This window comes from Danio rerio, chromosome 23, assembly GCF_049306965.1.
Source record: "Danio rerio strain Tuebingen ecotype United States chromosome 23, GRCz12tu, whole genome shotgun sequence".
Classification (NCBI taxonomy): Eukaryota; Metazoa; Chordata; class Actinopteri; order Cypriniformes; family Danionidae; genus Danio; species Danio rerio.
This window is the reverse complement of record NC_133198.1, coordinates 47,647,501-47,665,000: the sequence shown is the minus strand read 5'-3', so window position 1 is coordinate 47,665,000 and position 17,500 is coordinate 47,647,501. Positions and strand designations below refer to the sequence as shown.

The following is a 17,500-nucleotide window of genomic DNA, read 5'->3' as shown; positions in this document are numbered from 1 at the left end:
TGCGTGATGCTATCATGACAATATGAAGCAAAATCTCTGAGGAATATTTCCTGTACCTTGTTGAATCTCAGACTTGAAGGATAAGACAGTTCTGAAGGCAAAGGGGGGGCAACCCGATACTAGTAAGGTGTACCTAATAAAGTGGCCAGTGAGTGTGTCTATATATATATATATATATATATATATATATATATTTACACACTCAAGGAGACAGGACAAAATAAAGTGTAGAAGGGATACAGTTGTGACCAAAGGTTAATAAGAATTATGTATATTCTTACAACAATACAATTACTGTAACACAATAATGACTGTCTGTACATGACTGTGAGAGACAGGTTTCCCGTTAGGGGAAGAAGCTAATAAAATACATTAGGTAATTTAATAAATAAATTTCAATATAATTACTGTTTTCACATGATTATTAGGGGTTTGTTGTGAAATGGGGTGGGGTAGATGTTAATAAAATAGTGTATGTTCATAAAATTATAGAATATTTATCGCTATAAATACTGTTTATTATATCATAGTGTGGGGTAGATGTTAATAAAGTACAATTAAATGTGTAATTTTGTAGATATCTATTGTTATAATGACTGTTTTTACATTACTGTGAACGGCGGGTTTAGGGTTAGAGTGGGGGAAGACGTTCAAAAAACACTATTTAATGGGTAATTTGAAAAATAATGTAAATAATTCTCATTAACACCCGGCTGCAGCTGTATCCATTTAAGCAACAGTGAATACGCACTCACAGGGTCATGTGACCTACCATAGTCTTATCGCTGTTGGGTGTGGGGGTCACATGATGGCACTCCAGACTGCATTTGTGGTTACCACAAGATAGAGTTCGTCCACATAACCGGCCGCAGGAGAACGGCCCACGGGCGTGACACGGTACTGGACTCACCTTAAACACACACATACACGTATAAACACACACGGGAAACACAAATACACATACAAACATAAATAGAAGCACACACAAACACATACAGAAACATACACATATGCATGCATACACACAAACACATGCATACACAAACACACTAACCCAGATACAAAAACATACACACACTTACACACAAACAAACGCATACAAACACACACATGCATGCATGCATGCCAACACACACATGCAAGCATCCACAAATACAGCTATGCACACAAACATGCACCCAAACACACACATGCAAGCATCCACACACACACAAAAACACGCATGCAAAGTAATAGACCCACGCAAACAGAAAAAAACACACACACAAGCATGCAAGTAATTTCACACACATATGTAAACACACACACACACAAGCATGCACAAACACACACATGCATGCACAGACACCAGCTTTATGGAGTTATGATTGAGGCTCTTTTTCAGTCTGGTGCCAACTACAATTATCTGTTTACATTTGCAAGTGTGTGTGTGTGTGTGTGTGTACTGGTTTAAGTGTTTTACAAGTACAGATATTGGTCCCACTTTATATTAAGTGTCCCTAACTACTATGTACTTGCATCAAAAAATAAATACAATGTACTTACTGTGTTTATAATGTATTTGAGAACACTTGTGGTGCTTTTGAGTTGGAATAGGGGTTGGGTTATGGACAGGTTTGGTGGCGTGGGTAGGTTTAAGGGTGGGTTAAGGTGTAAGGGATGGTCAACAGTGTATTTACAAATGTAACTACAAAAGTTAATAACAGATGCATTTACATACATGTATTTAATCAAGCATAAGTACACAGTAAATACATGTATTTACACAATAGGTACATTGTAACAAACTATTAATTCCTGTGTAAATGCATATTAGTTAAGGCCACTTAATATAAAGTGGGACCCAGATTTTTGTATAATGAATATCTGTATTATGGGTATGAGCTAGGATTTACATTGATTTATTGAGGTGTGGATTTATTGAGGTGGTTTATGTCATTATTGTAGCGTTTATTTTGATTATAGCTATTGTAATTCAAAGATTATACGTAAAGGGGTCTTTTCAAATTGAAAATGTGCCTGACAGGGGTGGATTTGGGGGGTCGGGGTGGGGTGAGGCCATATAATAAGCTTTTTTTACTGTATAAAATATATTAGGGCTATGGAAAGTACTCATAAAACACCAATACCAACATATATGTGTGTGTGAGAGTTCAAGCCTCCAGTTTTTCAGTACTGCAATCATTTGACCTTCAGTGTTATCTATAAAATGAGAGATCCAGGAACTCAAGCTTATCAGCTGCTGTATGAAATGAACCAGAGATGCTGCTGTGTGTGTGTGTGTGTGTGTGTGAGTGTGTGTTTACCTCATGTTCTCCCAGACAGGCTCTGTGGAGGAAAAACAATACAGGAGATGTTGTCTTTTACAGCCGCAGGACACACATTGACATCATCTGTTGCGTTTGGACTCGCTTTAAAGAGCCGGACAGACTTTAATCCCCATTTAACTTTTTGGCTACGACTGGCCAGAGTGTGTGAGCCATATGTGCGCAAATCTCTACAACACACAGTGCCAAAAACACGCTTCCCCACCGCTCCTACAAACACACAGTGGTGGCGCCTGCAGCGAGTGTGTGTGCGTGGACTGGTTTTGATGGTTTACAAGCACAGACATTTTTATAATTAATACTATATAATAGGTATGAGCTAGGTATTTCAACATTGGGGTGTTTGTATCATTTTGTTCATCATGTATACTAATGATTGTCGTAGTATTCAAGGGGATTGTCATATCATTAAATATGCAGATGATTCTGTGATTGTAAGTCTCCTCCACGATCAGGATTTGGGGCATGGTCCTGCTGTACAGGAGTTTACTTCCTGGTGTGATAGATTTTCTCTCCAGTTGAATGCAAGTAAAACAAAAGATATGGTGATAGATTACAGGAAGGCTTCTCAAACCCCGAACATAACTAATATTAAAGGCTTGGACATTGAAATTGTTGACACGCATAAATATCTAGGGGTTGTTATTGATAATATGTTGACATTTCAACCTAACAGCCAGGCTGTATATAAAAAAGTCCAACAAAGAGTTTCTGAGGAAACTTAGATTATTTCAGGTCTGTATCTTTATGATGACGCTGTTTTATAAACAATTTATTGAATCTGTCTTATCTTTTTGCATTGTAGCTTGGTACGGAAATCTGAGTGTGTCATGCAAGAACAGGTTGAGCAGCCTGGTGAAGGTGGCAGGCAAGATCATTGGTTTTAACCAGACTGGTCTAATGGTAATCTACCAAGACTATGTTCAAAGGAGAGCTCAGGGTATCCTATGCACCCCGGATCACCCACTGTACTCTGTATTTCAGCTGTTGCCATCAGGACGTCGTTTTAGGGTTCCGATTTGCAGGACAAATAGAACCAGAAATTCTTTTATAATGGTGGCCATTAGGTCATTAAATGAGTCCAGGGGATGTTTCTATATACTGATGTATGGATGTTGTGTGGTAATGTTTTTTGGTGTGTACATGGAACTTCGCCTGTGTTGTGGTATCTTGTTGCAATTTTAGTTTCCCTAACGGGATAATAAAGCTGAGTCTGAGTCTGAGTATCATTATTATAACCTTTATTATTATTATTATTATTGCCATTATAATTCAAACATCATACTTAACAGGGTATTTTACATATAAAATGTGCCACAGGATTCCTGTGAGGGTTGGGTTTTGCAGTAGTGGTGGGGTAAGGCCGTATACTAAGACTTTTTGTCTGTATAAACTACATTAGGCCTATGAAAAGTCTAAATGTGTGTGTGTGTGTACTGGTTTCTGTGGTTTAGAAGGAAACCAACAACGTGTACAATGACATGGGTATGACCCAAGTATGTGTTAAAGGGTCAGTTCACCCAAAAATGTAAATTCTGCCATTCACTCACCCTTTCATACCTTTTTGCACTTCTTTCTCCTGTTAAACACAAAAGAAGATATTCTGAAGAATGTTTAAAAGTCTATAACCAGTAACTTCCATAGTATTTGTTTTTCTTACTATGGAGTTCCACGGTTACAGGTTTTCAGCATTCTTCAAAATATCTTCTTTTGAGTTCAACAGAAGAGAGAAACTCATGAATGTTTGGAACCACTTGAGGCAGAGTAAATTGTGCTTACTCTTGCTTGTGCAAGACTGTTGCCGTCTATGTTGTTACAATTGTAATATTTAATACGATAGTGATATTCAAGATTTGTGAAGTCATACAGCTCTGGATAACTTGAAACAGCGAGCACTAGTCTCTCCTACGTCTTTAAAAGTTCTCAGTAGTTGTCTTGACAACACAAACTGCAGCTCTGGGATGAGCCGCGTGCAAAACAATTGCGGCTTTTAGTAAACCATTGAAAAGATGCCACTCTTAACTCAAAAATCGCATTCAAACAGCCCCTTCTGCAGCCAAGCTAAAAATATTTTCAATAATATTTTTCTAATTGTTTAACTGATAAGATTAATCGGTTACAAACGCACCCTTTCGGTTAACGGTTAATCGATGATTTTGAGCATCCCTAGTGAGTTCGCCCTAATAAGTGTTTTTACAGAATGAAACACGCCTATGGACAGTCTTCATATACCACTAAAACAAAGTGTGTGTGTTCCTTACGTTGGTATGGGAACCAAGCAGGGAGGACATGGTAGAGCCGTCCGCACAAATGCAGGAGTCGAGGGTTGTTCCCACGGACCAGCCAAATTAGCCTGAAGAACAGTCACAGAACTAGTCAAAAACATTTTATAATAGAACTAAGATGAAAAACAAACAGTTACAAAACATTTATAGAAAATAAAATAATTAGCAAATTGTTTAAAAAATGAATAAGAACCCAATCGTGAGAAGAGTTAAACTGTGCAAACACTGAATTTTGTTATAGTCGACACTGAATGTGTTTCTATTCACTAAACTAAAACTAAATAAAAACTTCATGTAGATGTGTTCACAAGATCAAAAAAACTAAACCAAAGCGATCAGAACCATTGATGAAGCAAACTAAACTGAAATAAATAGCACATTTATAAACAGCACCACTCGTTCGGCAAAATAAAAGTCCCCCTTGTGTGCTGTTGGGTCATTTTCATCCACTCTGAGTCTTAAGGCTCCTACACACCGGGACGCTTTTCGTTTGCGTTTATCGTCAGCGTTTTACCCAGACGTTTTTTCGTATTCAAACCTAAGCGCTTTTCACTGGCGTCAAGCTGAAGAGTATGCAAAATCACTCCCTGACGTTAGATGGCGCTAAACACCTTTAAGCTTCTGACACCGGCTTATATCACAGAAGAAGAGGAGGAGAGGAAGTTCACACGCCTGTTAAAGTTACTGGGGACTCGAACAAGCATAGAAGGTTCCATAGATATATACACTAGATGTCGCCTGGCCTATTGTTGTGTATTGGACGGAATGCGTCAATAGCGCCGCCATCTTGCTACAGGGTAGCGCTCCTTTGAAATGAATGCGGGACCAAGGTACAGTGGAGGACTGTGGCCATCCAAAGCCAGAGATATACACATATACCACAAATATCTATGATCGGGAGTTTTCCTGGATGTTAGTATGTATTTTTTTTTTTTATAATTACGAAAATTATAGTCTTACATCACTTTTCTACATTGATGGATCAGTGACCGCACGGGCATTCCTGAAAAAAAGCTTGTGTTTGTGTGTACAGAAATGTACTATCCACCCTCCCTGTTAAACTTGATCTAATCATGTCCTGAAACACAGCTCCTCTCCTGCTTTCACTTCTCATACTGACGGAGGGAGCGATTCGCTTGTGAATGAATCCCCCGAACGACTCTTTCACTAACGTTAGCCGACAATAATGCAAGTTTCTGGCAGCGCAGCATCTCGTTGTCATATTTCTTTTGCATTGTTTGCTGATTTTATTCAACAAAACTAGCATAAGCCGAGTGTTTAGTGCGAGTTGGAGCCGCTTTGCCTGATGGTGAATGCAGTAAGTGACTGTTATCCTCAATAACGCTAACTGATTAGCACAAAAGTTCAGAATATACAAAAACAGAAAAAAACTTAATATTACCTATGAAATGTTCTGCCTTTGAGCTTTGTTTTCTTTGTTTGCTTGTTACTACACCCGTAGACAGGGCTAAAGTCCCGCATCTTCATGTAATAACACTGTCTTGACTAGTGCGGTTGAACGACACTTGTCCTGGGAGCACTGTACCAATGTGGCGGCGCTATTGACGCATGCTCAGGGTCCCTATGCGACATCTAGTGTATTTATCTATGAGAAGGTTCAAGCAGCAGCTCCAGCGATGAAGAAATGATTAGTGTTCACAGAGCAATAAGCAGCTCCACGTTCATATCGCCTTTGGGCATCTTCTTCAATGTGCGCTCGCACTGACAGTTTTGCGCTTGAGCGCCTCCAAGTGCTGTTTACTGTAACTTCAGCAGCATCGTGCACGTGAACAAAAGTGCCGATCTGATTGGTGGAAAAGGTTTTGACGAAGCCGAGCCAAGGCGTTTTTTTTTTTTAAATGACGTTTTTGCGCGTTGGTGTGCTCGATCACACTGACGCCCTTTATTTAGTCACAAGGCATTAAACGTGGACGGTAAACGCAAGCAAAAAACGTCTCGGTGGGCCCAGACCTTTAATTTGGCCACAACTTTCTCTGCGTTTCAGCAAAAGAAATGATGTTTGCTGACAAATCTTATTTTGACATAATTTGGGAAAATTGCTTAGAGATTCTTCAAGAACTCAATACACTCTTGTCAAATGTACTACTCTTTCATTATGTTGGTGGCTGTTTTTGACCCATTGACATCCATTATGATCTCATTTTTTGATTGCAAAGCCATGACAGCATATAATCATGCATTCTTGAATGTTTCTGGTTTTCCCTGTTGGGAAGAGGTAAAAATTGTCATGTTTACTGTTGATAATAAGTTGCAGTGCAAAAGAAATATAGTTTCTGGCTTTTATATATAGTTTTATGGAGTATAGTGTGTGTGTGTGTGCGCGCAAGAGTGACCATTGCACACTTACCTTAATGTGTCTGAGAAAATGAAAATGCACCCCTCAGCTCTCAGAACACAGTAAACACAGTAAGTACACGATAGTATGGTGTATCGATGATAGGCAAAGATCGCCTATGAGCTCAGGGTAGAGTTTTGCATGTAGGTCAAATAGGCTATTTCATATTACAGCAATTGCCGACTCATAAGAGCAATTTGCCGCAGCCATGTCTAAAATGAAACTCTTATCAGAAAACAATAAACATACGCTAAGCACAATAGATCTTAGCAAATACAAGACACTGTTGATGAATACTTTTGTGATGACTTGACCTGAAGCTGCTCCGCGCTCAACTGAACAAGATGGAAAACTTCCCCGCATAGAAACAGTCACGTGCGGGTGGCGACTCCGTCGTCCGCCTCCCGTTTGAAAAGACCTTAATGCATCCTTGTTTCTTCTGTGCTTAGATAAATATAATTTTATTTGCTTTCATCCATGTATATATGCATTTTGCAGGAGTCCTGCGGGCCGTGGATAACGGCATGAACCCAAAGTCACGATCCAATTCTGTCCCGCCCTGTTGCATCGAGTCTTGTTTGAAATAATTACGGTCTCACCGCCTATTTAGCTGAAAGAGCGAGGTGATTTGCATTAGTTTAAATTATTATCCCAGATTAAACGTAATGCAAATGCTGTCGGTTATTAAAGGGTCATGACACCCCCCACGTTCGGTTCAGGTCTACCTCAGAATTTTAAAAAAAAATGCATAATGATGGGTGTGGAGCTCCACGAGCAAAGGCTGGAGTGGGCGTGGCCAGCAGAGCAGGGGAGAAGGAGGGGAGTGAACAACTGTTGTCAGTCACTTCACAAAATGAGACGCAAACCGTGAGGAGACGCATGAGTTTATAGTTTACAGCGTTAAAACACAAAGAAATTAACAGTAATGTAATGTCCTACTACATTTGTCAATTGTAAGTCCATATACAGATAACCACAATCTATATCATAAAGGTAATGGTGTTCATATAAACACTATAAATGAGGACGTCTCCCTCAATCCCCGGGTCTGAATGCAGACTCAGTGCAGCAGGTCTCTTGTTCTGTCTGTTTTAACCATTAGCCCTGCTGGTAATCTGGAGGATTTAGGCAAACACAGCAGCACGGCGATGTGTCTAAATGTGAACGAACTCCTGATAAAAGATGACGTCCGCCATTCTCCAATTCTCGTACTGCTCTCCTGACAAAATTGCTTGCTGCACACACACAGCTTTGCTGTATCGGCCCTGACAGCATCGCGGGGAAAAACATGCAACAAACCCTGTGGATCACGGAAACAAACACACACGAGCCTTCATGAACAGCTAAATACTGTGTGCCGTGGATATGTGGACGCGGTTTCACCCAGTCATCAACATAGGGCAGGGATGTGCAAAGGGATGTGCCGGTGTCCCTGCAGAGTTTTGGTCCAACACTAATCAAACACAAAAAGAACAAACTAATCAATGTCTTCAAGATCACTTGAACTCTATAGGGAGGTCTGTTTGAATAGGGTTGGATCTAAACTATGCAGGACACTGGCCCCTCCAGGATCAAGTTTGCCCACACCTGACATAGGGTCTCACAACTTGGCACTGGCAGGTCTGTCTTGCCTTCAGAAAGCACGTGCAGTCATGAACAATTAAGAAGCCGGCTCTTCTCATAGGATAAGAAAACTCCGCTATGAATAATAATGAGAAACCGACGCGTCATCATTGCACTTGCAGTTTTGCGCTCCGTCACTGATTTTGATCCGCCCCAAAAATCATTTTAAACCCGGAAGCTGAAATGAGCTGACAAAAGCTCCAAATTATCCAGTTTACTCCACAATTAAAGCTGACAGGTGCTAACATTGTCCTAACTAATGCTCAACACACACACACACACACACACACACACACACACACATCTGTTAACATCTCAAAAAAAGTACTCGAGGGTTTCGTGAACCTTTAAAGGGCCATGAAATCCCCTCGTTTCAGCAGGGTGTTTTCACACCTCTACATTGGAAAAAGTCAGAAAAGTGGGCGTGTCCAGCTCTGTGTAGGGGGGAGTGTCGGAGGAAGAAAAGAGGCATGATGTGGGAGTGTCTTATTGGGCGCGCTGACTTTCAGAGTCAAAACACACACACACACACAGGGGAGAAAGTGACTGTGTTTACATGGACATCTGTAGTCGAATTATTTGCCAAATTATTAAATGTTGGACTTTAACTGCAGTTTGGCTCTTTCATTCAGGGAATTCATTCATGTCCCTCGTGACAAACGAGATATTTGATTCGAGGAGCTGCTCTAAACGTAAATTTTGCATGCAATGTTTGATACCGCACGGCGAATGAGAGAAAAAAACCTCAGCATTTCCCGGAAACTTAGATGCACACGGCAGGCAGCGTCAGAAAGCCGCGTGTGTTATTCCGGTCACAAAATCCAACACGAGGTTATAGTTTGGTTGTGGTGCTAACTTGTGTACACTCGGTGCAATAGTTAGTTCGATACGAATAAAATACGAACTGAATAAACAAAGAGCACTCACTTACCAAATCTGTAGAGACAGAACAATCACCAGCAACTAGAGCTGCGTCTTTATTAAGAGGAGACTACAAGCAAATCCGGATCTCAGCGTTTGCAGATGAGAACAGCTCTCAGGTAAACAATAATCCTCCTTAGAAACTCAAGTTATTGTTGTCGAGCGTCGCGTACACTGTTAATCCACACGTGACTCCAGCTGAGCTCTCACAGAGAGAAAATGAAAACAAAACTTCACTGCAGCAAACTATAAAAGCAACACTTCACGCTTGTTTTGCCAACACAACGTGGCGTCTCTGTCGTCTAAACACTGTGACAGTAATGAATATTAATGAAGTTGCACAATAGAGCGCGCTGATTGGTTTGAACCAAGCCTTACTCATGCATTAATGCAGCACACTGTAAGACGTAATAAGACTCACTCTGGCTCAGACGTCCAGTCTGCACGCTGGAATACACGCTATTATCTCATGTCTGTGACGCAGTTTAAAAATTCGTTTCAAACCGGAAGTACGAATTTGCTTGAAATAACGCAAAAACAACCAATTTACACTTTTTAGTGAAATATAGGTGTCCTAATAGTGTTTTTAGCAGTGTGGGACACATATACCACTGTCAACAGCTCAACACATGTGTTTTGGTGTTTCGTGACCCTTTAAGTAAGTTTAAAATTCAACCGAAAGCTTATTAAATATGTTTAGATATGGTTAAATACAATAATAAAAGATTATATTTAAATAAACATAAAACTTCCGCGCCCCCATTGTGTATCGGCGATCTCACAGGATGACAACATGGCGATCTGAAAATTTCGCATAACACTACTGCACACGCTAAAATCTGCTTATTACTCCACTGAACTCCGTATAAATGCCAGAAACCCTTTTTGTGCAGGTCCATCTAATGAGAAAATTCTGTCAACAGATGATCAACAGTAAAAATGACAAATGTTACCTCTTCCCAACAGGGAAAACCAGCAACAGTGAAGAATTCATGATTATAAGCTGTCATGGCTTTGCAATCAAAAAATGTAATTATAATGGAAGTCAATGGGGTTAATCCAGCATCAGCATGAAAGGGGAGTCAATCTGAACAATACACGAGGGTTAAAAATGCAAAACTAGGAAAAGGCAATCCTGATATTAAATAAATGGCATACCCGGTCAGTGGCTTTCACCAGCACCTGGTCGTGACATGGGGCGGGACACAAGTGCACACAGCCTGCTAACGTCAGCTGACAAGGCTGCTTACAGGGAGGACAAGGGCCGAAGTGACAGCGGTGCTTCTCCTGAGATGCGTGATGACATGACGGAGGTTTCCTTCAGAGACAAGCAAAGGCATTTCTATGATACTGTACGACAGAACAGGAGTGGACAGAAGAACTTTGAAAAAACCTGAAAATTATTGTGCATTTCAAGAGTTCACAATTAGATATTGTTTGACAAATGTTAGCAGGTTTGGCATGCTGTCCTGGGGGAGAACCCTAAGCTCCAGGGCTCCCGCCTGGTCAATAGACAACAGCACTTGCAATAAAACACAACAGTTGGATACCGCAGGAAAATTTGTACTGAAGAAAACTATCACAGAACATCTCCGCAAACTGCAAGTCCGGTTTAATGACTTGTTTCTCAAAATACACGATGATGATCCCTGGTAGGGTTGTAACAATATACCGGTATGACGGTCTACCACGATTTGAACGTGCACGATTATCATACCATGAACAATTGCATATCAACGGTTTTAACCCTTAAAGACCGAGACAGCTGCCCGCGGCTAAAAATAAGTATTGCTCTTAAATGTTTAATAACTTTTGATCCGCTGATCCGATTCATACAATTCAAAGATTGACATAAAGAAGAGAATCTCAGCTTTCCAGTGCTGTATCAGATAACATTCGCGGACTTTCAGAGGCTCCGGAATCAGTGCGGTTACGTCATCAAAATTTGACCACGCTGATTTGACAAAGAAACGCTCGTCACTGTGTCTCCGGACAAACCAGACATGATACATTGATGCATTGTCCCTCCTCCATGCCCAGATTGGTTCAAACTCGCTATATCACAACCAATAAGAATAGGTTTCGCTTTTGTTTGTGGACCAAACAATGAGCTTTTTGAACAACACGGAATGAGAGATAGGCATACATTTCTGTGCGGCTAAATAAAACGCAAAAAAAAAGTTTTGCATGAAATAATTCTCATACTAAGTACTTTTGCATGCACAGCAGCACAGAAACATGACAAAACAGTGACACAGCAAAGACGAACTGCTGCTCTTGCTGTTTTCAAAAGACACAAATGAAGGTGCAGCTGTTTGTCTGCATTGCAGACAACCAAATCCAAATCCATATCCACAGACAACCATATCCATGCTGGCACATAAAACCTAAGGATGTTCCATATTGAATCTAGTTTCGTTATGTAACTATTTATAGTATAGTAAATATTTATATCTATTTTTTACTGAGGATTTGCACCATGTTTATTTGGACTTTATTTGGACTTTGACTCATTATTTATTATTTTCTTATTTTTTATTTGTTCATTGTAAGTGTTGTTGTTTATAGTAACTGAAAATATATTATTTGGAAAAAGTCAAATTTGCTTCACTGTTCTATTATTTTGTAACATTTGTAACATACCGTATACCGCGAAACCGTCAAACCGTGGTACTGTTTTAGACGATTATCATACCGTAAAAAATTCATACCGTTACAACCCTAATCCCTGGATAAGTGGATCCCTTTGAAATCGACTCTAGCACTAAATTCTCTGAGCATGAACAGTTCCTTTGTACAATTAGCACTTCTCATTAAGTTTAATTCTTGGTGATGACAATCGTGAATGTGTATGCTGCACATGGAAAGGAAGTAGGACTTTTATGCTGTGTCAAAAGGTCACTTCCAGGGGGTGAGCGGGAGTTTTTGTTTTGTTGGTGGATGGCCATGGTGGTCATGCAATAAAGCAGTGGTTCCCCTATGGGTCCTAAGGGGGGGGGGCACCAGAGTTCACAAGCGGGGAGCGGGAGAGGATAAGTGTTGAGGTAGAAAAAGGCATAAAAATTCTCCGCTATTATATAGGACTGTGTAATTAATCGAAAATCCGATTTCGATTTCGGCTTCAAACGATTATAAAAAAGCATTAATCGATATAAAAGATTATTGCATCATATACTGCCCCCTTTCCAGTTGTACACGTGTTGCTTTTAAAAACGCAAAAGGCCGCGTGCTGATGTGTGTGTGCAGCTAGCACACACAGTCAGAAGCATGCAGCCGGTCAGCATTCGCTCTCATTCGCACACTGAGATGAGCAGAGGAGCGCAGACATCTAAAGTCTTAACGTGAGCGCTTTAACGGTCAAATAGATGTCAAAACGCGGTGTTTAGTCATTATTTATATTAACCCTCATTTGTGTAATAAACAAACAAGTTGAAGATCAAAAGAAAGAGAAACCATTAAAGTGAAAGCGAGAAATATTCCTGCTGCCGCCTGTTTTATCATTAATCAAACATAGCGAGAAAATTCCTCTCTGCTCTTGACTGAAGGATTTTTGTAGCTAAAGTGTTTTTCTTACAGTGAAGATGCTTAAAGCACAGTTTGTTTCATATTTTTATTATATTGTATTTATTTCTCTTTCCTTTGCAGGGTGGAAAATAACTGTATGTATTGACCTTATTCTAAAATGCGGAAGTGCGCCTGTTTTCGCGATTGTCTTAGAACTTCCGATTCAGTCGCCTATGGGAGAAATGACTAGGAATAATAAACGGCAGAAAATGGCCAAACTACTTGCTCAACAAACAAATGTTTGCATGACTACACAGACCAAGTAGCATAATATAATAAGAAAATATTAAATTGCAACATCAAGCAGCGTAACGAGCAGTTGTTAACGTCAAAAAATGAATGGAAGTGAATGTGACCGGAAGTCGCGAGACAAAAAGATTCAAATGGCAGCGCCCGCTCGTCAGCTGAGAATAAGGTGAATACAGTTGATGTCAGAATTATTAGCCGTCCTGAATATTAGCAACCCTTTGCCCTCAATTTCTGTTTCATGGAAAGAAGTTTTTTTTACTTATTTCTTAACATAATAGTTTTGATATCTCTTTTCTAATTACTGATTTCTTTCATCTTTGCTATGATGACAGTACATAATATTTTACTAGATGTTTTTCAAAATACAAGCATTCAGATTAAAGTGCAGTTCAAAGGCTTAATTAGAGTAATTAGGCAAGTCATTGTATAACAGTGGTTTCTTCTGCAGACAATCAAAAATATCTATTGCTTGGGGGGCTAATAATATCGACTTTAAATGGGTTTCAAAATATTTAAACCTACTTTTATTCTAGCTAAAATAAAACAAATAAGCCTAGAAGAAAAAATATTAGAAGAAATACTGTTAAAATTTCTTGTTCTGCTAAACACAATTTGGGAAATATTTATAAAAAACAAATTCTCAGGAGCGCTAATAATTTTGACTTCAACTGATAATTGTTTTGAATAATCGTGATTACAATTATGACCAAAATAATCGTGATTGTGATTTTCCCAAAATCGAGCAGCCCTACTATTATATATGTATTTTTAAACACCGAAAACAATAAAAATAAAATCAAAACACATGCTTAAAATTCCAACATAATAGTAAAAATAATAAAAATAAATACATTTAAATTTTGCTCACTCGCGCAACGTGCTTGTCAACGTGTCGTAAAGGCAAAATCAAAACAAAAATGGCAGAGAATTGTAAATGCAGAGATTCTTCAGAGGCGAAGAAAAAGATTACACAGTATGACAAAGCCTACCTAAATTTTGGTTTTATTGAAGGCCAAGACAAGTTAAAACCGATTAATTTATATTTTCTATACATATTATATATTAGTATTACACAAACACACACACACACACACACACATATATATATATATATATATATATATATATATATATGTACATATGTGTGTATGAATGTGTATTTATATGGTGGGGGGGCTCCAATGTTTGTATATGTTCATGGGGGAGGCCCCAAAGAAAAAGGTTGGGAACCACTGCATTAAAAGAGACAAGTTCAAAAATGTTGCTTTCATTTAGTAACACTCATGTGTACAGCCTCGTCTTGTTGAATCGCTGAATGCCTCCTCAAGCCGCTTTGGACAAAAGCATCTGCTAAATGCCCAAGTTTTAATGTAAAGGTAGATACAATGTAAACGTAAGATCGCGTACTTGCAGAGCTCTTTACAGCGAGGTGGTTTGGTGCTTCGCTCTCTCCCACAGGGTACAGAGATCACGGTGGAGCCGCACTCACAACCAACCTTGACCATCTCCGGACATGGATAACAGCTGCCTGAAACACACACACACACACACACACACACACAGTCGTCATGAAAGAAATATTACATTTTATATATATGTATTTATATACATATTTATATATGTATTTTATATATTTATATATATATATATATATATATATATATATATATATATATATATATATATATATATATATATATATGGGGTAACCCCCTGTTGGTGTGAAGACAAAAACAAAATGGCGATGATTGGCCACATCCACTTGTAGCTAGGACTGGGTATCGTTTGGGTTTTTTTCGATACCACTGCTAAATCGATACTTTTAAAACAGTACCGGTACCAAAACGTTGCCTGAACCGATACTTTTTAGCCACAAAATGAATGTATAATTGTCCTCATTTGTAAGTCGCTTTGGAGAAAAGCGTCTGCTAAATGACGAAATGTAAATGTAAATGTAATTGAACAATTAAAATATATATTTATAATACGTTTAAAGTAAACATCAATTCATTTTGGTTTCTTTAGAATTGCATTAATATATTTCTTTTGATCATTTATTTATTAGCATAAATGCAAGATTTGCATTATGCCATTAACATTACATTAGCCTACTACTAACCTGTGGAAAGGCTGTCATCAAAATCAGGGAGCGCCTTTTTTCTGGGTTTGGGGCTTGTGACTACTTTTACATGGACATCAGTGATCTAATGATTTGCCTTAATCTGAATAAAGCCTAGTTCACACTACAGGATTTTAAACATCAGCAGATCGCTGTGCTGTTCACACTACATGACTTGACTTTGTGTCTTTTGATCTCTATGGTGTTCACACTACGCAACACTCCGTGAACGATCCACAAGAGGGGGGTCACACACTACATGATCTGACAACAACTCATCCCCCATCAGCTCATTCAAGTTACCAAACCACAGCCAATGAAATTTTGAGGGAGGAGTCGTCAGAAAAAGCTGAACTCTATTGGCTGCTTGTGTGCTGATGACATCACTGACAGCGTTTCAAGCTTTGGAGAAAGCATTTAAAAACATCCTCAAATCAGCTGATTTATGAGCGCATTAATCACTCATCTGCAAGGTTTGAGTGGATATTTATATTTATATACACCCTGCCGTTTTCTAACTATCAGTGTATTTCTTTCTGACATTGTTATTTTTTTTTATTACAAAACAGTAAAGAACTGAGCATTTCTGCCTTAAATTACCATATTGGTCAACATGACTGCATGCATGTCTGATACTTTTCACTGTGACTTTAAATATGTGTGCATTTTCTTGCCTGGCAACTTCCTGCTAACATAAACAAAACTTTCTGATGGCAAAAACATCAATTTACTTCAGATATCTTTCAAAACAGCAGATTCTGTGCTGTGAAATAGCTCCTGTTTGAAAGAGAAAGCCAAGCCTTTAAGTGTTTTAGTATCTTAACTACATATTTATAGGCTGTATTACCAACAAAAATGTTATATTTTTAGGGTAATGGTGTCATTAAATATGATGCCAGACATTCAAAGCTTAATTTTAATATCTCAATAATAGCTTTGAATGTAAATATGTTGTGACAATATGGCGTTTTATATGAGAACGGTCAGAATGAGCAGTATGGTAATTCTAATAGTTACAGAACTCTAGCTCCACTGTTAATATAGCCTCCTCTCATGTCTGTGTTAACGCAGAATGAAGCGAGTGCACCGATGCCCATTCTGACCAATCACAGATGTTTCTGCTGAGCTCCTGAACACACAGCTATTCAGCTCGTGCTGATATGCTCTCTCATTGGCTGTAGCTCGTCACTACATCTGACCACACGTGGGGTTGAGTCGGCCGACTGCTCTGGAATATTTAGCATGCTGAATGTTGGATTTCCGTCTGCAAGGTGTCGGCGACGCGTCAGCGAGCCTCGTTGATGCGTTGTTCAGTAGTTCATACATAAAGAGCGGCGAGCGCCGAGCACCCGCAGATTTCTTCCCAATCACAGCCCGATCTGTCGGCGAACTCGTTAACTTCCAAATCGGGCTCAAATCAGGCTTAAAATCCTCTAGTGTGAACTAGGCATAAGACAGTAATATGGTTCAGGTGTTTACATGAGCTGCTTTTTAAATGTTACATTCATGATTCCCAGTTACATGCTATAGCACATAGATCCAGTAACATCATCAGCCTATAAATGTTTCCTCCGCAGTTTGTGTCTGTGGTCCTTTAAGATAATCAAGATAATCACTGTTTACGTGGTAGACTCTTGATCAGAGTATTGTCTTAATCATATAAAATCAGAGTATTGGCTTCCATGTAAACATACTTAGATAATATGCCAGATGATGTCACAAGCTGTTAAAGACTGTCCATTCCTCACCTTTAAGTTGACTCCATGAGCCCTCACATTTCATAAGTTTGACGTGTTTCTCCCTTACATGCAATGTTTGTAAAGCATCTGCTGTATGTTGGTGTGTCAGAATCCTTGCTTGTAAAATACAGCCATACTGTAGAATGCTTACTTTAGGCAAATTAGATGAACCCGATCTTGCATGAAGTGACTCGCTCGCTGCATGCGCTGTGCCTTCTATAAGCTACAATAACAAACGCCTGACATCCGTATCCCTCAAAGCTGCTTAGAATTAAACATTTAGATATAGTGTGACACAACGCTTATCTATGTGTGCC

The 17,500-nt window shown here is 39.2% G+C and overlaps 1 protein-coding gene across 1 annotated transcript in view; it reads right to left on the bottom strand.

The window, feature by feature from the left end:
• Positions 1-17,500, bottom strand: part of nfxl1 (nuclear transcription factor, X-box binding-like 1) — a 48,282-nt gene that overhangs the window by 8,585 nt on the left and 22,197 nt on the right. The window contains exons 13-17 of the mRNA XM_068216961.2: positions 14,733-14,853; positions 10,671-10,830; positions 4,589-4,680; positions 2,307-2,328; positions 773-910 (exon numbers count right to left, since the gene is read on the bottom strand). Coding sequence (XP_068073062.2) covers positions 773-910; positions 2,307-2,328; positions 4,589-4,680; positions 10,671-10,830; positions 14,733-14,853 — 533 coding nt within the window. The remainder of the gene's footprint in view (positions 1-772; positions 911-2,306; positions 2,329-4,588; positions 4,681-10,670; positions 10,831-14,732; positions 14,854-17,500) is intronic.